This window comes from Solanum stenotomum, chromosome 4 (genome assembly GCF_019186545.1).
Source record: "Solanum stenotomum isolate F172 chromosome 4, ASM1918654v1, whole genome shotgun sequence".
Classification (NCBI taxonomy): Eukaryota; Viridiplantae; Streptophyta; class Magnoliopsida; order Solanales; family Solanaceae; genus Solanum; species Solanum stenotomum.
In genome coordinates, this window is record NC_064285.1 from 64,386,729 (window position 1) to 64,409,230 (window position 22,502).

Consider the following 22,502-nt stretch of genomic DNA (forward strand, 5'->3'; position numbering starts at 1 on the left):
TTTATGCACTCAGTACGTTTTTAGGTAGTAAAAAAGCTTGTTTAATTTGGGACCTTTCTGTTTATTTATAGCACACAACAATAGAGGAGAGAAGGAAAGCACATGGAGAAGTTTTTCTTGGTCAAAGTTCAATTATATATATTTTTATTTTTCATTCGATGTTTAATATTTACGTATATTGGAGTCTAATTATATCCGATTTGCACATTGCATGCATGGTCCAATATTTTCAACAAAAAATAATTCAAATTCAGAGCCTTTAGTTATGAACGAGGTCCACAATCATTCCACCACAACAAGGTTGTAGCTATTAAATTGAAACTATAGTTTTCACCATCATTATTATTGTTGATATTCAGAATAGGGTATTTAGTGACTTGACCCAATAAGAGTTGTGTTCAATGCGTCTTATTAAATATAGAGTTTAAAAAAGTATATACCATCAATAAATTTTGTGATATAAAATTTAAATTGTATTTATGCACCAAAGTGTCCTATTATCTATAGCACTTTGCCCCTCTTTTTATTTATTCTTTTATTATTTTTCAAATTGAGTAAAAACTGAACTCTATTCAAGATAGTTATAAATTATGAGCGTATAAACTAGCTCTTTAGTGGTTATTGAAATATTAACATTTACTAAGAAGTTTTTTACGATCTTAAGCGTGTAACATGATGTGAAATGTTATAATCAAATAATTTTTAAATATAAAAAGTGACATTTTTTCAACAGATCAAAAATAAAAAATAAAATATTTAACTTGAAATAGATAGCGTATCTTTTATTGCGTATTTTTAGTTTCAGATTTTTCAAATGAGTATAAGTTTTATGCATCGACTTTTATAGCTAAGAACTTACATTAAAGTAGGCAGAAAAGGGGAAAAAAAAAGAAGAGATAGAGTTAGTTGACCATTTGTATGCTTTCCCTTCCTTTTTGCTATCATTAAAAAAATCAACCATTAACAAATCCAAAATAGAACAAAAAAATGTTCAAATATTTATTTTTCCACTTAATTTTTCACCTACCCCTATCCTTTTCCATTCATCAAACATGCACCCCACTTTCCAAAAATAAAACAAAAATTCATTAACCATAATTAGCATAAAAAACACTAACCCCCACTATATCCCTTCCTTAATGTTATCAAATCAAAAAACAAGAAAAAAAAACCATTTCTCCATATTCATCATATCATTTTGCCTTCCTTTGAGAAGTTAAGTGTTTAATTTTTTTGTTCTTTCTATTTCCATGTGACATTGTTACATAATTGATTTGGCAAAAAAAGAAAAAAAATGGTTAGAGAAATATATAAGATTTCAAAGTCAAGATCTTTCAATATTAGGAAGATTTTTGAAGGAAGACATGGACATAGTCATCATCATGTTGTGTTAGAGAATAATGGACATGGCAAAGATATGAAATTTAGGAGTCAATTAGGTGCAAAATCATCTTCATCATTAGACTTACAACAATTAAGTAGCATTTTAAATAAGTCTGTTGATCATGTTTCGCGATTCGCCAAGGAAGGAGATAGATCAAGAAACATCCACAAGGATAAACAAAGTTCAGGTTTGTACTTTCAGCTCACATTATGTATACATATGCAAAAAGAAACTAAAATGTATATGCAAAGAGAAATTAGAATGTGTGTATATATATTCTAAGATCATATTCTGCATTCTGAATTCACAGTCTCTAGATTCTAGATTCTTCTCTACATATTCTCCATTTTACATGTCATCATTTTTTTTTTAATCACAAAGGTGAATCTAAGACGGGTTCTGTGGGATCAACTGAACTGATGATCATGATCATTTCAACTCGAACTATGTATACATATGCAAAAAAGAAATTGAAATATACATATAATAAGATTAGGTTCATTTCAAATTCATTGTCTCTAGATTCTGGATTCGTCTCTGCAGATTTGAATTACAATTTTGCACCATTTTACATGATATTCATTTCATAAACATGTAGAAATACATGTTTTCCTTTGTCCAAGTTAGATGTAAAGGCATGTTTTTTCTCTGTTTTGGATGTAGAAATGGAGAAGATGAAAGAAAGGTTCGCGAAGCTACTTTTAGGAGAGGACATGTCAGGTGGAGGAAAGGGCGTTTCATCGGCTCTAGCTTTATCAAATGCCATTACTAATCTTGCAGGTGATCATTTTCACCAGAATGTGATCAAATCTCATCCAATTTTTTGTTCGTTATGAGAAATGTTTAGATATATGGAGAAAATAGTACTAACTCTTTCTCTATGTAAAACATATAGCTTCTGTTTTTGGAGAACAAAGGAAATTGGAGCCAATGTCTGAGGAGAGAAAAGGAAGATGGAAAAAAGAAATCAACTGGCTTTTATCTGTATCAGATTACATTGTTGAATTTGTTCCTTCTCAACAAAAATCTAAGGATGGAACAAACATTGAGGTCCTATATTATATCTCTCTCCTTTACAATTTAAGATTTAGGGTGTGTTCGGTACGAAGGAAAATGTGGGGGGTGGGGTGAAGGTGAGGTGAGATGGAGGGCGGGCAGGAGACAATCAATGTGGAATGTCACTTCTGGAACTTGTTTTTCCTACTTCCGTTAGGAAAGTCATTTTCTTCATTTTTAAGGAACTTGTTTTCCTCCGTACCGAGCACATGACCTTAGAATAGAAATAGTGATCATTGAAAAAGAGCTGAAATCTTGATTGTGATTTGGCAGGTAATGGTGACACAACAAAGAAGAGATTTGTTCATGAACATCCCAGCCTTGAAAAAGCTTGATGCAATGCTCATTGTGAGTACCTGCATTGCCCCCTTGTTATGCCATTACTTGATTAGTTCTTATGTTTCTCGGACTCTTCAAAAAGTACCATCTGGTGTGTGTCGGATCCTCCAAAAGCTATGCATATTTGGAGGATCCGACACGAGTGTGCCAATGTTTCTGGAGGGTCCAAGCAAATTAATCTGTTACTCTCCATTTCATTTTATATGAATGTGGACGAAGTTTAATAAAGAAAGACTTTAGACACTTATAGAGTACCCTTAGAACTTGTCGTCTAAAATATGCTATGGCATTTCTATGGTTATAAGAGCATGTCACTTTTTAACAGACTAAAAAGGAAAGAGTGTCATATAAAATGGAGCAGAGGGAGTACATGAGCTGCATTATCTCTAATGACGGACAATTTCATGATGCTTAACAGGATTGCTTGGAAAATTTTAAAGACGAGAACGAGTTCTGGTATGTCTCAAAAGATGCTGATGAATCCGAGAAAGGTGTCCAGAGGGATGATAAATGGTGGCTACCAACAATCAAGGTTCCACCAGAGGGTCTCTCGGATACATGTCGAAAATGGCTGCAATATCAGAAAGATTGTGTGAACCAAGTACATAGAGCATCTATGGCTATTAATGCACAAATACTCTCAGAAATGGAAATTCCTGAAAACTACATTGAATCTCTTCCTAAGGTAAGTAAAAAGGACACTCTCTTGCATACATTTTTATTCAATGTCACTCGGACACTCCAAAAATGTTGTTTCACCTGACAATTATTTTGAAGAGTCTAAGCAACATAGCTTTATATTGAGTTATATTTCTCATATGATCACTCGACTAATAGTCATTATCTCAGAAAGTCACTTTTCTTTGTTGGAGAAAACTGGAATCGACTTTCTGAGATGAGAATTATTAGTTGAGTGACCGTCTGAGAAATCAACCTGTTTTCTGTAAGGTGCTCGGCTCGAAGATACTGACATTTCTGTTATTGATTTATCTGATTTCATCAAGAATGGTAGATCAAGTCTTGGTGATTCAATCTACAAGAGCATCACAATCGAGTTCTTTGAACCCGAACAATTCCTTTCAACAATGGATTTGTCTACAGAACACAAAGTTCTTGATCTTAAGGACAGAATTGAGGCATCTATAGTGATTTGGCAGAGGAAAATGCACCTTAAAGATGGAAAATCTACATGGGGTTTAGCTGTGAGTGCAGAGAAAAGAGAGCTTTTTGAAGAAAGAGCAGAGGCTATCTTACTCTTGTTAAAACAAAAATTTCCTGGAATCACTCAATCTTCTCTTGACATCAGCAAAATCGAATATAACAACGTAAGATACTTTCTCCGTTCCATTTTACGTGGCACATTTTCCCTTTTAGTCTATTCCAAAAAAGAAAATTAAACTTATAATTTTCCATTTTTTCTCTATTCCAAAAAAGAAAATTAAACTTATAATTTTCCATTTTTTCCCTAATGACATGATTTTGAAGGAGAGCCTAAAGTTGTCTCGGTGTGACCTATAGGTTCGGGGTTCGAGCCGTGGAATCAGCTACTGATGCTTGCGTCAGGAAGGCTGCCTACATTACATCCCCTTAGGGTGCAGCCCTTCCTTGGATAATGCGTGAACATGCAATTCTTTGTGTACCGGGCTGCCTTTATCCCTAATGGCATGATTTTGAAGCCACAAAAATGTCATGGCATGTTTAAAACCACGAGTTCCAATAGTCCGTCTTTCTTTATTAAAATCCATGCTTAATCAAACACCTTCACGTATAATGAAACTTAGAGAGTGATAAGTATTGTTGAAAGAGAATAACTCTTCATTACTCACAAAATCATAACCTGTTTGGTTCTACTTTTATTATTGTGTACAGGATATAGGACATTCTGTCTTGGAGAGCTATTCAAGGGTGTTAGAAAGCCTAGCTAACACGGTTATGTCGCGTATCGAAGATGTCCTATACGCTGACTCTCTAACACAAGATCCATCACTTGCAATTGAAAAGTTGAACCTCTCATCAGCTGATTCCTCACCTCAATTTCCACTAAGTGGTATGTCAAGCCCTAGGGAACTAGAGGCAGAGGTGTTAAGTTCTGCTGCACAAACACCAGCAGCAGAAACACCGACTTTATCTGATTTCATTGGTTGGAGTGAAGAGCTAGGAGACACAGGAATGAAAAAGAATCGTTCAACGGGTAACTTGGAAGCTTATTTCAAAGGTGAAAATGACTACAATTGCATAGGAAAACTAGCTAGTATTACTCCCAAGAAACTTTCCTACACTGAAAAGATTGGAAGTGGCCTAAAAAGTCCAACATCTCGACATTAACAGCTCTAGGCAACGATACTGAGGAACGAAAAAAGAAACGAGAACAATGTCAGGGTGATAGGAGGAATAGGAATAGTAACAAAATCTAAAGTAGTTAGAAAGTTCACCTGTGTGTAAAACTCCTACCTTTTTTAAGGAGTTCGACGTGGTTAGTGTTCGAAGTATGTGAGTGATCTTCCTTCCATTGTGGATAGGGAAGTTCAAAATGCATGTTATGTTTTGTTGAAAATGGTTTGTAGCATAATCTCCCTTTATAATATACATAATTTGCAAAACAAGAGTAATAATACATATCTTTAAACCTGGTAACTTGAGGCCTACAATATCTTGAAGGGAAGTTTTGTGGCAGTCTTTAGACTCTTCACATATTCATGTTACTATTCTTCTACCACGTCGAATGAGTGACCTGATATCCTTATTATGCATTGGTTTCCAACTCAATATGTTTCGTTTTTGCTTTCGAGCCTCCTGCATTCACAAGAGAGAAAAAAGCACATGAACATGGTGTTTTTTCAACACTCTCCATATATATACAAAGCTGATATATGTGTACCTGAAACTCAAAGTTGGAATTTTGTGATTTTGGTACAACAGATAGTCCGTCCCGAACAGGAAGCACTGAAAATCCATATTTGAACATTGAAGTATGAACATTTCTTTCAAAAAACTCTAATTTGAGAACTTCCCATTTCGTAAATGTGTCTTCTTCTTACCTGGAGGCGAAAAGCTAGACTTTTGCTTCGAATCTTCAAGTAGAGAAGACTTAAAGTTGTAAGTGTACAAAAATAGTGGCACATCTTCCTCTGCCTCAAATCTATCCTTGTGTAGAGTCTTATTGTCAATTGGCATACCAAATCCCCTTCATTCGTACAAGTCCGTTAGGCTTTTACTCTCCCTATAAATCTATGTTGCTCGGACTCTTCAAAATGTTGCAGAACCCATGCTGGATCCTCCAAAAATGCACTACTTTTAGAGGATCCGACATGCACTCTGTGGCATTTTTCAAGTGTCCGAGCAACATAACTTGAAATCAGGCAAAATGGATAAAAATATTACCTCGACATTTGTTTCATTCTCCTGAGATCTTCAATTGCTGGTTTAGAAAACAGAAATATTAGTATATAGTTATGTTTGGTTTCAGAGTTATTACTGACTTTCTCATTGAATGGATTGAAAAATTACGTGGTGATATATAGCGATGATGAAATGTTGCTAAATCAGTATTCCAACAAAGACTAGTGAGAGCAAGCTTGTTAGAGTATTGCTGGCAGGTCGCGAGCCTCTACTTAAATCGAACCAAAACATAAAAATATTAGTAAAAATTATCATCAGTAAAGAAGAGAAGGTATAATAAGGTGGGAAATTGGTGAAGGCGTTAAGTTATATACACAGACAGTATAAAAAAAAGTATGAGTAGAAATGACAAACTTGAGTCAAGCCATCAATTCGAAGTTCTGTTTCAGAAGCTGTGTCAATCGTTGAAATCTTGCATTCAAGTTTAGCTGAGACACATCCTAAATGATCGACGACTGTAACAACAGCTCTGCAGAGATACTCTTTTGTGTTCTCCAGTACACTGCAGCAACAACAACAAGTAGTACGTCTCAGTCTTAAACAAGATGGGATTCAACTATAGACTTCTCTAACAGGACTAATAGACGTCTAAGACATAAGACCTAAAGTAAACGTACGAACTAACATGACCAAAACTTAGTCCTAACTAATTGGTATCTCCTCTATTATATCATTTTCTTATATTAAGTCCTTCGGGACAACTTCCTTCCATGTCATTTTCCACTAACGCGCATGAAAAATGCTCGTTTTAACTTCAAATTATCTTAAATATTGTCATTATTTATGCTCTTCTATTTTTGTTTTTGAATGTACTAGAACGAACAACAGAAAGATTGAATATTAGGATGTCGTTAAGGGAACTTTGACATATCGTCACATTGAAGAAAAAATAATTTTATGATTTTACTGTTATACTGCGGAAAATTCAGTTACTTCAATGTGACAAAAGATAGTTTCGTAACTTAACTGTTACAGTGGATAAAATTCAGTGACAATACGCGAAGAAATTAACTAAAGAAATACTCACTCTCTTTTCTCTTCTGCCTTTACAAATGCTTTCTCACAATAATCTGCAGCATTGTGAAGCTGAGAGCACAAATCCTTGAGTTCCTGCAAAAAAAAAAATTAAAAAAATTGTAATCTCCACAAGAAATTGTTGTCAAGAAACACCACACACTTTCATCACACATACTCTAGCACCTAAAATTTGGACAAAATGAAACAACAAAAAAAATTGTGGCGGAGACAGAATTTTCACTGGGAAGTTCATTATTTACTATATAACACTAAAAAGAATTAGAGTTAATGGTCAAAAACACACCTGAACCGTTACTTTTCCGCAAGTTTCACACTTTAACTATGTGATTAAGCCAACTATTAGTTGTTCTATTTTCCTACCTCAACTACCAACACCTATACATCTACTCAACTAGGTGTGTTTTACTACACATATGGTGATAGTTCAGGTAGAAAAATCGAACAATTGATAATTTTGAAACTCGCAAAAAAGTGATAGCCAAGTGTGATTTTGACTATTATCACAAAACTTTAACATTGTATATACAGTGTGATTTTTCAGCAAACGAAGTTCAGATAAACTCCTTCCTCCCCTCTATCTCCCCCACATAAACAAAAAAGTACTCATCACAAGAAATTGTTGTCAAGAAACACCACACACACACACTCATACTCTAGCACCTAAAATTTAGATAAAAAATACAACAAGCAAATCAACGGCAGAGACAGAATTTTCACCTGACAAGTTCATTATCTAAGATACACACATTAAAAAAAGTAACATTATATATACAATGTAATTTCCGAGCGAACAAGATGAAGATGAACCCTCTAGCTTTGTCACTCAAACAAACAAGTACTCATCATATTATAATCATATAGATATTAATTACTTACTTGCAGAGAGTTATTGAACTTAGTTGAATCAACAGTTTCAACTTCTGTATAACTTTTGGGTGATGAATTAAATTCCTCCTCCATTTTAATTCTTGCAATAAAGTACAAATAAGCAAGAAATTATAAATGGATACCAGGTGCTGTTTATATGTCCAAAAAAGGTGAAAAAAAGTACTGCCTCTCTACAATGTTACATGTGTTTAACTAAGAACGAGAAAAATCTCGAAACTTGTGATCTAAAATATTTTATAGATATTTTACTATTTTCGTTACAGTTATAGTAAAAGAAAAGTGTGTCATATAAATGAGATAAATAAAACATATAGGTTATTTTTGTAATAATTACGCTTTAGCACAATGACGCTTCTGATAAGATTTTTTCCATTTAATCCACAATTCATGTGGGTGATTTTGGTCCTTGATGACATATAATTCAACGTTAAAGTGTGAAGATGTGTTTTTTTGATATATTTATGTCAGAAATATATATGTTTGAACTTTTTAAAAATTATATAACCGTTAAGTATGAAGTAACATGAATACAAATTTAGCATAATATATGATAATTAAGTGATAAATAATTAATAATCACAAGTAAATAGATAAAAATTATATATTTTAATTTATTAAAGATTAAATATACTTAAATAAATATCATAAATTTAAAATCATATGGACTAAAAAAAACATCCATTGCTTTTTTTGTTTTTTTGGATTTATCTATGCTTAGATTATATGGAGAACATAGGGGTTGTCGGTTAGTATATAATAAAATCCCGTGACAAATAATTCAAATTTCACTTTATATTATATGAATTAAAAAACCAAAAAGCTTTTAAGAGGGATTCTCTTATTAGAATTTTATGGAAATGGACTGTGGTGACCTCTTCCTAAAAGACAAATTCTTTTTGTAGTCTCGTGACTTCACTTTTTTATTTATTAGAAAATGGTTGATTGAACACGAAATTTAAAAAATATTTTTTTGTAATTTGAAATTAAAGATGTTGATAGGTTTTAAATTTTGTGGTCTTAAACTTATCAGGTATAATATTAAAATTTAAAAACTTAATAAATGTAGAAGGAGACATATTTTTTGGGACACACCAAAACAAAAGTAAGATAATTAAATTGAGACAGGGAAAGTATTATCTTTTAAGTTGAATTTGTATTTTATTGAGTTATCAAGATTGAAAATTATGGTAGAAAATTCGTAGATAGCTGAGTGTTTTTGTTGTACTTGTATGTGGAAGAGACGGGGGTCTACTCGATCTTCTTACCTTTCTCTTTATTAATATGTGCGTACTGCGTAGTATTTCATTCTTCATTTTTTTTACTATTACTTATTGTTTATTTGATTGTTTATCTTGCTAATCTGTTCGTTGTTATTTTTTCATTCAATTCTACTTTAATTACATTTGTTTTGAATCGAGAGTCTATCAATAATAACGTTTCTATCCTATACGTGCGTTGTACATGGGAATCGTCCTTGAAAGGACTTCCTTAGTGATTGTGTCAAAGAATTTTATTGAAAGTATAATATTTTTCATTTTTTTAAAACTATATAATATAAGTTAAATTTTATTATTTTCTGTGCAGCTATCTTTCCAAAAAATTGGAAAAAGAGAGGATGTTAAGGTCCAAATGCTAAGCACATGCAGGAAAACTGTGTGCAAATTGAATTCGAGGTAACAAAAAATAAAAATAGTCGAAAATCGAGGTAACCAATTTGCGCAATGTAAGATTTTATTTTATTTTTTATAAAAAAAAAGGCTCTAACTAAAAGAATTGCATGCCCAAAACTTGAGTCCGAGACATCGCATGAAGATCAAACTATATCCAATAAAAAGTCTATTCCCTTGTCTATACATTCATCTACCTAAGAAGAAAATATAATTGTTTATATTCTCTCTGTTTTAATTTATCCGAGTATGTGACACATTTTTTTTGTGAGTATAAAGAAGAATAACATATTTTTATACTTGATAACAAAATAACTTTAAAATCCTTATTTTACCCTTAATGAAATGATTAATAATCAGTCAAGACAAGTATTTATGACTTGTTCCAAACCACAAGTTTTCAAAAGTCTTTTTTTTCTTTCTTAAACTCCGTGTCAAGTTAAATTATATTTTACATAAATTGAGACGGAATGAGTGTTATTCTCCAGTTACTGTTTGTAAGTGGGCTTGTAACTCAAATGGGGCATTAAGATAGGGCTTGATGGGCTAATTTCTGGCCTGCTCCATCGAAGCTCAGATTTGGGTCACATGGCCCAAGTGAAGACATGGGCTTCTTTCAATATCATTGTGTAAATTGATTTCATCGAAAAGTATTAGAAAAATAACCTCTCTTTCAATATCATAGTGTAAATCTTTCGAGGGAGGAGAAAATCACAATCTGTCACACATGATTTCACAACAACTCCACTAACTTCAAACAAATGAATACAGACTCCGGTAGGTAATCACAAAGGATTAAACTCTTAATCCTACACTTTGTAACACCTCTATTACAAGACTCAAAGCAATAATCCTATTATTAGCTACATCTAGTTAACATAGACTTCAATCAAACACATCACAGCTAACTCTAGCCATTGAACTCGGTTTCACAACAATTACAACTGAAATGAACTATGTTCCTTTATAACATAGGAATAGATATTACAATAATAAAGTACAGTACACTAAACTCAAATGACAACTTAAGACTTTCTGTCAATTACTCGATCAGGTGCCTTGATGTTCATATGACGTTGTGTTTCTTGAGAGAGTAGCTTTTGCTTCTAATAGTCTTGATTGCAAAAACTAGATTGTTGCTTGCCAAAGTGTCTGATATATATCATGGACAAAAATAACCTAGTAGCATGTCATTGGATGAGAACTCTGCACCTTACAATTGCACTCCATAGACTTGTCCTTGCTACCATTTGAAGGTTTGGCAGAAGTCTTGAAAAATGTTCAGAATTATATGATAATTTCTTCAAGCCATCAAAGTTGTTGGAAGAAAGAGCAGCAAAGGGTATTACCTTGGTAAGAACTTTATAAAATAAGATCTTTTTACTTGTCCCTTATCTTATCTAGGCAACTTTAATTTGTCACTATTAATAAGTAATGACTAATGATATATCTTAGAAGATGTTACTACTAGTTACTTCAATAGATTATTCATCGCGTCAATAACAGATGATACATGAAAGAATCTTTCTATGTTTGTTCTTTATCTGTGAATTTCATCACCATAGGTTTAACTTGTGACTATCGACTTATAACACATTTCTTATTTTGCAGAGTGCTCCTACTTTTACATCTTCACCATCAAGGGCACACATAAAAGCAAATTAAAGCATAGCAAAAATAACGAGATCACCTCTTTCGTATCGTACATATAATATTACGAGAGAATCTATATATTATTTTATACATAATAAAAATGAAATAATAACTATAATATATGAATAGCTAAATCTTGTATTGAAATATATTGTAAGTGACTTTATACATCTAGTCAACCTTAATTAGTTTGAAGTTGAAGTGTACTAGTTGTTGAAATAGTCATTGAAAATTGTAATTTAGAGAGATTTTTTGAAGGGACAAAAATACCGTCCACAATTCTACATCACACCTACTTAACTAACTTTTTAAGTTTTCAATCGTATATAGCCCATTATATTTTTACAGTACTGATTAAAAAAATGATACATAACATTATATAAAACCTTTTTATTCCTTTTACAATAATACGTAAAATGCTTATCTTTATGAATTCGAAATATAATATTTATTGTTATATTATTGCTTTTTCATATACATACATATATATAATGCAACATTTACGTTTGTTGCTATTAATGCACAGTATTTTATGAACTCTTTCACATGTAAAAAAATAAATGGTATGCAAAATAATACATTTTTTTTAGCTGACGAGAGGGAGTTGCTCGGATGGTAAGCACCCCTCACTTTCAATTCGAAGATTGCGAATTCGAGTCACCAAGGAAACAAAAGGGGTGGGAGCTTTAGGGAGGGTAAAAAAAAAGCATTTTTTTTAGCTAAACCAAAGTCTTTTGTTGGCAATTTGATATACTCCTCTATTTATAGTATACATTAAAGAAATCGCAAAAAAAAATATCTTTTACCAAAATTAGCTAAGGAGTTAACTTTTAAAATAATTACTTTTATCCGAATAATATTTTTTTCGTCCCAATTTATATAAAGGTGTATGATTAAGAACGAAATTTAAGAATAAAATAAAGATTTTAAAAATTAATTAAAGATATCATTGTTTTTAACTTGGTAAAAAATCACATATGAAAATGACACTTACCAAAAAAAGAAAAAAAAACCGTTTCCTTCATTAAAAAGACAAGAGTAAAAATCGTCAAAGTTACTCTTTGAAATTGAGTAATTTTACCCCCTTATTAAACAAAACTTTTGTTGTTTTTTCCTCAATTAACAAAGTTTCGAGTAAGGATAACTTTAATTCATGCTAGAATTTAATTAATGATAAAGACAGCTATAAAAGAACTTGTTATTTGTTTACATCAAGAATTGAAAAGCATTTAATTTATTGGAAAATTTCACATCACACTAATTACTATTCGACCTCAATTCTCTTATTAACAATAACTTAAAAATACCAATCATTCCATCAAAATACTCGTGGATAGTTCAAATATTTTCCCATACATTAATAATCTCAAATCTTAAGAAATATATATTTTTTATTTTGTAAAAATAATACTCCACGTTTATTTTATTTTAAAGATTTTGTATATTAATTCAGCTTTGACTCGTGTACTAACATCCTTCTCACGTGATCCGCTTCTTTCAAATTGATCAAAATCTACAGTAAATTCATCCAATCAAATTCCCATATAAATCCAATTTTCTTCATTCAAGTCCCAAATTTTTGAGCTAAGATTAATAATTTTCGTTGAAAATGGCGAAAGCAAAAGTGACGATGGAGGTTGGGAACGACGGCGTTGCGATTATCACATTCGTCAATCCGCCGGTGAATGCTCTTGCTATTCAGAGTAAGCTTAAAATTCATCGAAACGGAATTTTGATTTGTTTTGTTGAAGCGGAATTTTTATTTTGAGTTTTGATTTGGTTGTAGTTTTCGCTGGATTAAAGGAGAAATGGAACGAGGCAGCTATGAGAAATGATGTCAAAGCTATTGTTCTGACTGGTAAAGCTCTTGATCTTCTCTTATTCTCCTTCTATTTGATTGATTTCTTCGTCATAAAAAATTCTTAGTTTGATCTGTTTGATTTTGGATAGGATTTGGTGCTATCAGTAAATAGTGATCGATTTAGGAATTTGGTTAAACTTTTCTGAATTGCGATTTGCGGAGCTGATGTTTCAATGAATTTTTTGTTATGATTGCTAGTAACTGTTTTTTTTTTGTTTAAATGAAATTTTTGTTTGATCTGTTTGATTTTGGATGGAATTTAGTATCAGTAGATAGTGATTAACGCTTTGCGGAGCTGATGTATGGATGAATTTCAGCTATGATTGCTATTAACTGTCTTTTTTTTCCTCGAAAAGAAATTTTTGTTTGAGCTGTTTGATTTTGGATAGAATTTAATATCAGTAAATAGCGATTAATTTAGGAATTTAGTTAAACATTTTGAATTATGAATTGCGAAGCTGATGTTTCGATGAATTTCAGTTATGATTGCTAGTAACTTTTTTTTTTGATAAAAAAGATAAATTCTTTATTTGATATGTTTGATTTTGGTTTGAATTTAGTATCAGTAAATAGTGATTAATTTAGGAATTTAGTTAAACTATGGATTACGCATTACGAATTGTGAAGCTGATATTTCGTTTTATGATTGCTAGTAACTTTTTTTATTGATAAAAAAAAACTTTGTTTGAGCTGTTTGATTTTGAGTAGAATTTAGTATCATAAACAGTAATTTATTTAGGAATTTAGTTAAACATTTTGAATTATGAATTGCGAAGCTGATGTGTTGATGAATTTCAGTTATGATTAAAAATTCTTTATTTGATATGTTTGATTTTGGTTTGAATTTAGTATCAGTAAATAGTGATTAAATTAGGAATTTAGTTAAACTTTATGAATTACGCATTATGCATTGTGAAACTGATGTTTCATTGAATTTCAGTTATGATTGTTAGTAAAATGAAATCTACTTTTGTATTTGATGAAATTTCCTACTTTTCTGTACCTTATTTTTTTTTAAAAAAGTGTTAGTTTCCTTTTTCTGCTTCATGGCTCATGTCCTTTGTGCTTTTCTCTGTTTTTTGTGTGTCGGTCTTTCCTCTTCCTTTTTTGTTTATGTTCTCATTGATTTACTGCAGGATATGGTGGGCGGTTTTCTGGTGGTTTTGACATCAATGTTTTTGAAAAGGTTCATAAAACAGGTAGGATCACTTTCATTTGGTCTTTTTGCAGTTCGTTATTGTGTCCCCTGAACCTTTGTTTTGAAAATTGGAATTTGGATGGGTTGCAGATGATGTTTCTCTATTGCCTGATGTTTCTGTTGATCTCGTGACGAACATTATGGAAGGTAAGAGAACTGTTGGTCCGAATTAGGATTTCAAATCTTAAGATGGCTTACTGTAGCATCTCATTGTGCTTCTTCGTGGCATCTTGGTATCAATTGTTATTTATACTTCTGTTGATCATTTCGATTTGTAACTTTAGATGGAAAGAAGCCTGCAGTGGCTGCTGTGGAAGGACTTTGTCTTGGAGGTGGCTTGGAATTGGCATTGGTTTGTGGTCTCTATAAAATGTGCTGTCCATATGCTTAACTTTTTCCTTGTGATTGAATTATGTAATGCATGCTTTTGGCAGGGATGCCATGCACGCATTGCTGCTCCAAGAACACAACTTGGGTTGCCAGAGCTTAGCCTTGGAGTTCTTCCTGGCTCTGGAGGTAACTCAGCCACTTACTGCTCATTGAAGTTGCATATAGGTTAAATTTCTTTTCATTTTTAGATTTTATTGAGCATAGCGATAATGTTTCTTCTCAAGGTACACAACGACTTCCAAGGCTTATAGGGTTGCCAAAGGCTATTGATATGATGATGGTAAGTCATTCATCTTCATGATTTAAAAAGCTGACAATTGTGAAAAGTTGTCTTGGTGTGTGGGGTAAAGTTTCTATAGATCCTTATGTTTAACCATTGGCAATTAATTCATTTACAAAGTAACTGTTGGACAAATAATTCGCTTAACAGGTGCATCATCTTAAACAGAAAATTTTATAGTTATTCTCAGCATTAGATGGTGATTCTGGATGACATTCGTGATAGCAACCAAAAAGGATAAGAAATAAGAAGGGACAAAAGTATTAGTATATCCTTATACATGTACTACTTCAAGCTCTGCTTTTTCTCTGATTGTGATTGTTGGGTTTTAACTTTAATAAGTTGTCCACACATTATCCTCCATTAAGTTTGCAATACATGCAGAACTATTGAGTTGCTTCTTACTCAAATTTGTAAATCAATTTAAAAACATTAATTTGTGGGGACAATTGCCTAATTTATGTGAACAACTTCTTGCAGACATCCAAACCAATAATGTCAGAAGAGGGGGAGAAGCTAGGTCTTATTGATGCAGTTGTCCCTTCCAAAGAGTTGTTAAAAGTAGCTAGACAGTGGGCTCTTGATATTGCAGAAAGGCGCAAACCTTGGATGCGTTCCCTTCACAGGACTGACAAAATTGGTTCCCTTTCAGAAGCACATGAAGTTCTGAAGTTGGCTAGGAAACAAGTGAAGCAAACTGCTCGGAATATGCCTCAGCACTTGGCATGCCTTGATGTAATTGAAGAAGGCATAGTCCATGGTGGATATAATGGGGTTCTCAAGGTATATGTTGCTTGGTCAATTAATACCTATATTCTATACACATCTCTCTTCAGAAAAGGACAACATTTACCCACTTTTTGTTAACAAAATCCAGATAATTGCAAATAGTGTCGTGAAAGGTAGCTAAGACCTCATTTGTTTGCACTTAATATAGGTCTTAACTTAATCATTCATATCTTAGTTATTAAGGCGGTTTATTTTTTAATTTTTTATCGTAATTATTAAGATCTTAACCAATGTTTTATAATCACTTTATGGGTCTAAGTACATTTGAATGATTATTGTAACAAAGTTTTAATGTCATTAAGATGCCTATTTTTCACCAATTCAACCCACTCATAGCTACCATCATCGCCCTCCATTTATAATCACCACCACTAACCACCGTTACTACAACCACCAATCACTACTGGCAATCACCACCATCTCAATCACCATTGTATATTGTTGACCACCGTCATCATTCACCACCACTATTAACTATCACTATCATCTACCACAACTATTAGTTGCCACCACCAACTACCACCATCACCACTAGCTACTACCCACAATATCACCATGAGCCAACTTCATTCTCATCCAGCACCACCGCCACCACTGCCAACCATCACCACCACCACCATCACCACCAACCACCATATTGTTTTGTAAAACTAGTTTGTTGATATAGTATTAAATTAATTTAGTATTTTATTAAATTTATATTTATTAATTCGTTAACAAAAACTAGTTTTATATATTCAGTTGTTAAAAAAACAACCAATCTTAATTATTTAGTATTCATATCTTAATATTTAGATGTGTATTCATTCTTAGACATATAAATCTTAATGCACATCTTAATATTCAGATGTCTTAATGTTAATAAAAACAATGAGGCCTAACTCAGTCTTTATCCATGTAGCCATTTGAGACAAATGGATCAAGATGGATTAACAAACTTGTTTTAAGTCTTTTGCAGGAAGCTAAAGTTTTTGAGGACCTTGTATTATCAGATACATCAAGAGGTCTTGTTCATGTATTTTTTGCCCAACGGACTACATCAAAGGTACAAAATATGCTTCACCGCTGAGCACATGGTACCTGTTGTGTGCTGATGCTATCTTGAAGCTTAAAATTCTTTCGAAGTATATTTGTTGAGAACAGTAAACTTGATTCAGGCTCTTAAAAATTTAATTTTCAGCATAGTAAACTTGGTTAAAGATTCTCTCTTATTATTACCTGATCTTCTATTAAAAATATTAGTGCATTAGCTGTTGTGTGCAGAACTGTCTGTCTTTAATGCAAAGCTTCTCATTGATAAGAATGATCACATGATTGAGAAGCAAGGTAGGGATCTGTTGTTTGTTTATAATGCAAGCTTGATTTGGTATGTTCCATATACTTGAGGTTTCACTTAGGGATGGCTTTACTTGGTGTCCATCAGCTAGTGAAAGTTCGTTATCAGTATGATTTCACGAATGAGAAGTAACATGGAGTTTGGATCTCTTGTATATAAATAGAATTTCATACTTGTTATAATAGATTTGTTTCTGATCACTTCTATGGCTTTTGTGCTCCTGCTCTAGGGCTAGTTTGACTTTATTAAGAAAGTTACTTAGATATCTGTTTCCTCAATGGACAATCAATTCTATCATATTTCTGAGTTATATCTTTATTCCTAAATGGTTCAGGTACCTAATGTAACTGATATTGGTCTGAAACCAAGGCCAGTGAAGAAAGTTGCCATAATAGGTGGAGGTTTAATGGGTTCAGGCATCGCTACCTCTCTTGTTCTGAGCAACATATTTGTTATTATCAAGGAAATTAATCCCGAGTATCTTCAGAAGGGGATAAAAACAGTTGAAGGTTATTAATCTTCTTTCAGTGGGATTTTATTATATCTTATTTCGTTGTTGTTACTGTTCAGGATGCTTTGTTATGATTTCACTTTTGTTGATTCTTTTTCTGAACTGCTTTGGACTGTTTTTCCTTGAGCCGAGGGTCTATCAAAAACAGTCTCTCTACCTCTGCGGTAGGGATAAGGTCTATTTACACTCTACCCTCCCCCAGACCCCACTTTATGGGACTACACTGGGTATATTGTTGTAGTTGATGACTGATAAATGTTCTGATAGATTTCGAGATTGTGAGGCCTTTTGACCATTCATCTTTACAGTCATCTTATGATTTTGGAAGTTAGAAACTTATGTGGAGTACCTTATGTTACAGCAAATATCCGAGGTTTGGTAGCGAGAAAGAAGTTGCAGCAGGACAAAGCAAACAAAGCTTTCTCAATGGTTAAAGGTGTACTAGATTACTCAGAATTTAAGGATGTGGATATGGTCATTGAGGTAACTACTGAACCTATACTTTGCTCAAGTAATGTTCCGCAGAATGGTTTCTTCTTTCCCTTCTTGCTTCTTTGCTTGGCTTTTCTATTTTCCTGGTCTATAAAATTGTCGAACAGAATTCTACTATTCATCATCTGTTGAAATTTGTTGTTTTTGAAACAGTTCTGTCTTGTTTGTAGGCTGTCATTGAAAATGTTCCTCTAAAACAACAAATCTTCATTGATATTGAGAAGGTTTGTCCTCCCCACTGTATTTTGGCATCCAATACATCTACTATCGACCTCAACGTAATTGGGAAAAAGACGAGCTCTCAAGATCGGGTTATAGGAGCCCACTTTTTCAGGTTACAATTCTTGCCGTGTAACTTTAGTTCTATAATGAAGGTGAACCCTACTAATCAAGCGAAATTGACCTCTATGAACCTGTACAGCTGATTTTCAAGTCTAAAAGTTATCAAATACTTTGGTTTGTTGAGGTGAATATGACCACTACATAGAAAAGAAGATTCAATATAATCTGGAAAATAGAATAAATGTGGAACAAACTGTTATATGGGATGTCAGGTGATTAACTTTCACGTGTCTTCATATAGTTTCCATTTTTGGGTTTTGCTCCTAGAAAATTTGGAATATCTTTCTTCAATTCGTCCTTGTCGTTTTCTACTTTTTAAAAGTGATATTGGGGAGATATAAAGCTAAAGCCATTTGTCCTGCTGCCTAGCAATCTAAAACACAGAAGGGAGAACCTAGCGATAAAGACCCAACCTCCAACTATAAGATTGGGGAGTGATCCATGGAGCAATTTGGGAAGAGCCATTGTTGGACCTGGGATTGTGGGGTTACAGGTGGAGTTTACCATACAAAAGGGGGAGAAAGCAGTCTACCAAGCTAATTGCTCCTTTTTTTCTTTGTTTCTTTGACTTAGAAAATCCTTGTGATGATTCTGTTGGATCACTTTTTTTGTTGTAATTGCTAACTGATTTTTTTCTATGGTCAGTCCTGCTCATGTGATGCCTCTGCTAGAGATAATCCGGACGGAGAAGACATCTGCCCAAGCAATCCTCGATCTCATGGCTGTTGGCAAAACAATAAAGAAAGTACCTGTTGTAGTGGGAAACTGTACTGGTTTTGCTGTCAATAGGACATTCTTTCCATATGCCCAGAGTGCACAATTTCTTGCGAATCTTGGAGTGGATGTCTACAGGATTGATGCACAAATCATTAGCTTTGGTCTCCCCATCGGTCCATTCCAGTAATTCTCTTCCACAAAGTTACCGTTTTTTCAAGTGTGAGATATAGTAAACTAGTCGGCAGTTCTTTGCAATTTGCAAATGCTAATCTTCATGGTGTCTTTGACTTACACAGCTTTAAGATAATTAATGTACTTAAATGATTCAAATTTTTAAATGCACCTAGATAACTGTGATGATACATCCAGAAGATGAAATTAGATATACATGAAAGTGCTAGAATGTTGGCGTGCAAATTTTGGTATTGGTGGAGCATTTGCTGACTGATATTGAGATTGATAGTTGTGGCATCTGGCATTGGTATTGGGTGGCCTACATGTGGAAGGTGGTGCAGATGGTGATGGGTAAATAATTAAGAAACAGAACATAAGGAATTATTTTCGGAGAGAGAAATTGGAGGCTGTCTTCCCACACTCTCACAAAAAGAACACACAAATTAAGAGAGAGACCGGCATACATTGAGGAGGGGGTGGGTAGGAAGAGAGGAGGACAGGTTGAAAGAGTGTTGTATCATATGCAGGGAATGAGGATATAATGCATACATGATATCCTGTCCCTTTCACTTTGGTCGGAGGTACTATAATCTTATTTATTCGCTTGGGAAGTAAAAGCAGCTGTGAGGTAAAATAACATGTTGTAGATTTTGGGGGAGAATCAACAATCTAACTGGTTTTTCCTTCCACATACAGCAGCCTGCCTGCTCAAGCAATAGTTATGTTGGTAGGCATGTAAAGTAATTTGCTTATTCATTTTGCAGGCTTCAGGATTTAGCTGGATATGGAGTTGCTATTGCAACAGGGAAAGAGTATAGTTCGGCTTTTCCTGATAGAATATTTAAGTCTCCATTGCTTGACCTTCTAATAAAAAGTGGTCGAAATGGTAATGTTGCAAGTTTCATCCTCTGTTTTGTTGTTTTCTAGGTATTGTTCATCCTAATTTCACTGGTGATGCAGGTAAAAATAATGGAAAAGGATACTATATTTACAAGAAGGGAGAGAAGGCAAGACCTGATACTTCAGTGCTTCCAATTATTGAGGAGTCCAGAAGGCTCACTAATATTATGCCTGGAGGAAAGGTATCATCGGCTAACAAAAGAAAATCTCAAATCATGATTTAATTGTCGGTTTTGAAGGGTTTGTCAAAATCTAAATCCCCTCACAATAACCAGTGTCTTCGTTTTCAATTTATGGCAGCCAATATCTATCACTGACCAAGAAATTGTTGAGATGATACTCTTTCCCGTTGTGAACGAGGCATGTCGTGTTTTGGATGAGGGGATTGTAGTCCGAGCATCAGACCTTGATGTCGCTTCTGTACTTGGAATGAGTTTCCCATCTTACAGGTTGGTACTGTACCGTGAAATCAGCATCATTTGCTTCCAACAATAAGTCAAATACTTACTCTTCGCTAGCTTGGGATAACTACTGATTCTGAAGTATGAACAACATGAGCTAACATCAAAATATCTCCTGTTTGGCTTGGTATGAATGGGGTGTAGTTTTATATGCTTAATAGAGAATGATATACCCAAGAGACAAGGGGATCGTTAAAATTAATTGGTGAAGAGGAATGGAAACGGATGGAGAGAAGACGAAAAATCACCAGCTGTTCAAACCTTTTTGCTGTACTTTGCAACTGGTTTATGTTTTATTTTTTTAATTTCCACAGAAATTAGAGAATTTCTTATAACAAATCTTTCTTGCAATGATTTTTTTTTGCAGAGGTGGCATTGTTTTCTGGGGAGATACTGTTGGGGCTGGTCATATATATAAAAGTCTCCGCAAGTGGTCAGAATTATATGGTAATTTCTTCAAGCCATCAAAGTTCTTGGAAGAGAGAGCAGCAAAGGGCATTCCCTTGGTAAGAACTTGATCTTAGAGATCTACCATGCAATATAAGATCTTTTTACCTGTTCGTCTTAGCTAGGCAAGTTGATCACTGATATCTGCAATTAATTATTAACTCCAATAAGTAATGATCTCGGCAGATGTAACTACTAATTACTTTGTTAGATTATTCATTGTGTCAATAATAAGAAATACATAACCCATATTTATGAACCTCCACTGTCAACAAACCATGTAAAGCAGAAATGTTAGTCATGGCTTCAACAACAGCATATCGAAGTGTAATCTGACAAGTGGAGTCTGGGGAGGGTTGGATTTACACAAACCTTACCCCTACCTTTGTGGGATAGAGAGATTGTTTTCGATAGACAAGATGTAAGTCATGGCTCCATGGGTAAAACCATCTTACTTTTAGTTCAGTTTATGGGGGAAGAAAGAACAAGGGAAGTTAATGATATAGTTTTCCACGGTCACGGGACTGCTTGTCTCGTCAACTAGATCAAGAGAATCTGGATAGGCATGATCAAAAGATGGGAGTAACAACTATCTTCGTGGGTAACTGCGAGATAGTTGGAAATTGGAATAACAGATGATACATGAAGAATTCTTTTTTGGTCAATTTCATCATCTATCTGTTCAACTAGGGACAACTTATAACTGCCTGTTGGCAATTAGACACACATTTTGAACTCTGATAGCTTGCTATTTTTGTCAAATGTTAACTAACTGATAACATCAATTCTTATTCTGCAGAGCGCTCCTGCTGCTACATCTTCAGCATCAAGGTCACGCATGTAGTAAGCAATACATTTACGACTTCAGATTCAGATACTGTGGAATATAGAAAGGCACCTACTTTAACCTGTTCATCGTTATGGTTCATATGTTTTAATGGTACATGCATAGTGTTACTTCCTCTGGTCAGGGTGGGAACTGTTAGTAGTCTTAAACACCTCAGTTTCAAGTCCAAGCTTAGTGGTTTTGGCTATTGACAAGAATGTTGCAGATTGCTTAATTTTTTGAATAATGTAGAAAAACATTTCAACTCTTATATGTTATTTCTTATTTATAGAATAACATAATAGACACCTCTACGAAGTTTAAACTATACATGTGTTTAAAACTACTGTTTTG

The 22,502-nt window shown here is 33.6% G+C and overlaps 3 protein-coding genes across 3 annotated transcripts; 2 read left to right on the forward strand and 1 right to left on the reverse strand.

The window, feature by feature from the left end:
- Positions 1-1,171: 1,171 nt before the first annotated feature.
- On the forward strand, positions 1,172-5,118 carry LOC125863046 (rho guanine nucleotide exchange factor 8-like). Its single transcript, XM_049543187.1, has 7 exons — positions 1,172-1,571; positions 2,048-2,164; positions 2,280-2,434; positions 2,714-2,788; positions 3,198-3,464; positions 3,784-4,104; positions 4,649-5,118. The coding sequence occupies exons 1-7, from the start codon at positions 1,295-1,297 to the stop codon at positions 5,102-5,104; spliced, it is 1,668 nt and encodes a 555-aa protein (XP_049399144.1). The 5' UTR covers positions 1,172-1,294; the 3' UTR covers positions 5,105-5,118.
- A 181-nt stretch (positions 5,119-5,299) lies between these two features.
- On the reverse strand, positions 5,300-8,246 carry LOC125863047 (probable protein ABIL5). The gene is made up of 8 exons (XM_049543188.1): positions 8,093-8,246; positions 7,206-7,288; positions 6,533-6,680; positions 6,287-6,386; positions 6,161-6,197; positions 5,818-5,963; positions 5,658-5,722; positions 5,300-5,572 (listed from the first exon to the last, which is right to left on the reverse strand). The coding sequence occupies exons 1-8, from the start codon at positions 8,174-8,176 to the stop codon at positions 5,474-5,476; spliced, it is 762 nt and encodes a 253-aa protein (XP_049399145.1). The 5' UTR covers positions 8,177-8,246; the 3' UTR covers positions 5,300-5,473.
- A 4,701-nt stretch (positions 8,247-12,947) lies between these two features.
- Positions 12,948-22,491, forward strand: LOC125861910 (peroxisomal fatty acid beta-oxidation multifunctional protein AIM1-like). Its single transcript, XM_049541814.1, has 18 exons — positions 12,948-13,127; positions 13,211-13,282; positions 14,422-14,484; positions 14,574-14,630; positions 14,768-14,835; positions 14,918-14,999; positions 15,098-15,153; positions 15,634-15,936; positions 16,901-16,987; positions 17,613-17,787; positions 18,151-18,272; positions 18,452-18,615; positions 19,269-19,523; positions 20,279-20,400; positions 20,475-20,596; positions 20,715-20,863; positions 21,243-21,381; positions 22,122-22,491. Exons 1-18 carry the CDS (start codon positions 13,034-13,036, stop codon positions 22,164-22,166), a joined length of 2,175 nt encoding a protein of 724 aa, XP_049397771.1. The 5' UTR covers positions 12,948-13,033; the 3' UTR covers positions 22,167-22,491.
- The last annotated feature ends 11 nt before the right edge of the window (positions 22,492-22,502 follow it).

Coding starts and splice junctions, on each gene's coding strand:
- LOC125863046 (XM_049543187.1), top strand. CDS start 1,295: ATGGTTAGAGAAATATATAAGATTTCAAAGTCAAGATCTTTCAATATT. Junction 1,572..2,047: donor CAAGGATAAACAAAGTTCAG/GTTTGTACTTTC, acceptor TTTTGGATGTAG/AAATGGAGAAGATGAAAGAA. Junction 2,435..2,713: donor AGGATGGAACAAACATTGAG/GTCCTATATTAT, acceptor GTGATTTGGCAG/GTAATGGTGACACAACAAAG.
- LOC125861910 (XM_049541814.1), top strand. CDS start 13,034: ATGGCGAAAGCAAAAGTGACGATGGAGGTTGGGAACGACGGCGTTGCG. Junction 15,000..15,097: donor AGTTCTTCCTGGCTCTGGAG/GTAACTCAGCCA, acceptor TTTCTTCTCAAG/GTACACAACGACTTCCAAGG. Junction 18,273..18,451: donor ATGTGGATATGGTCATTGAG/GTAACTACTGAA, acceptor TCTTGTTTGTAG/GCTGTCATTGAAAATGTTCC.
- LOC125863047 (XM_049543188.1), bottom strand. CDS start 8,176: ATGGAGGAGGAATTTAATTCATCACCCAAAAGTTATACAGAAGTTGAA. Junction 7,289..8,092: donor AGTTCAATAACTCTCTGCAA/GTAAGTAATTAA, acceptor TTTTTTTTGCAG/GAACTCAAGGATTTGTGCTC. Junction 5,964..6,160: donor AGAATGAAACAAATGTCGAG/GTAATATTTTTA, acceptor GTACGAATGAAG/GGGATTTGGTATGCCAATTG.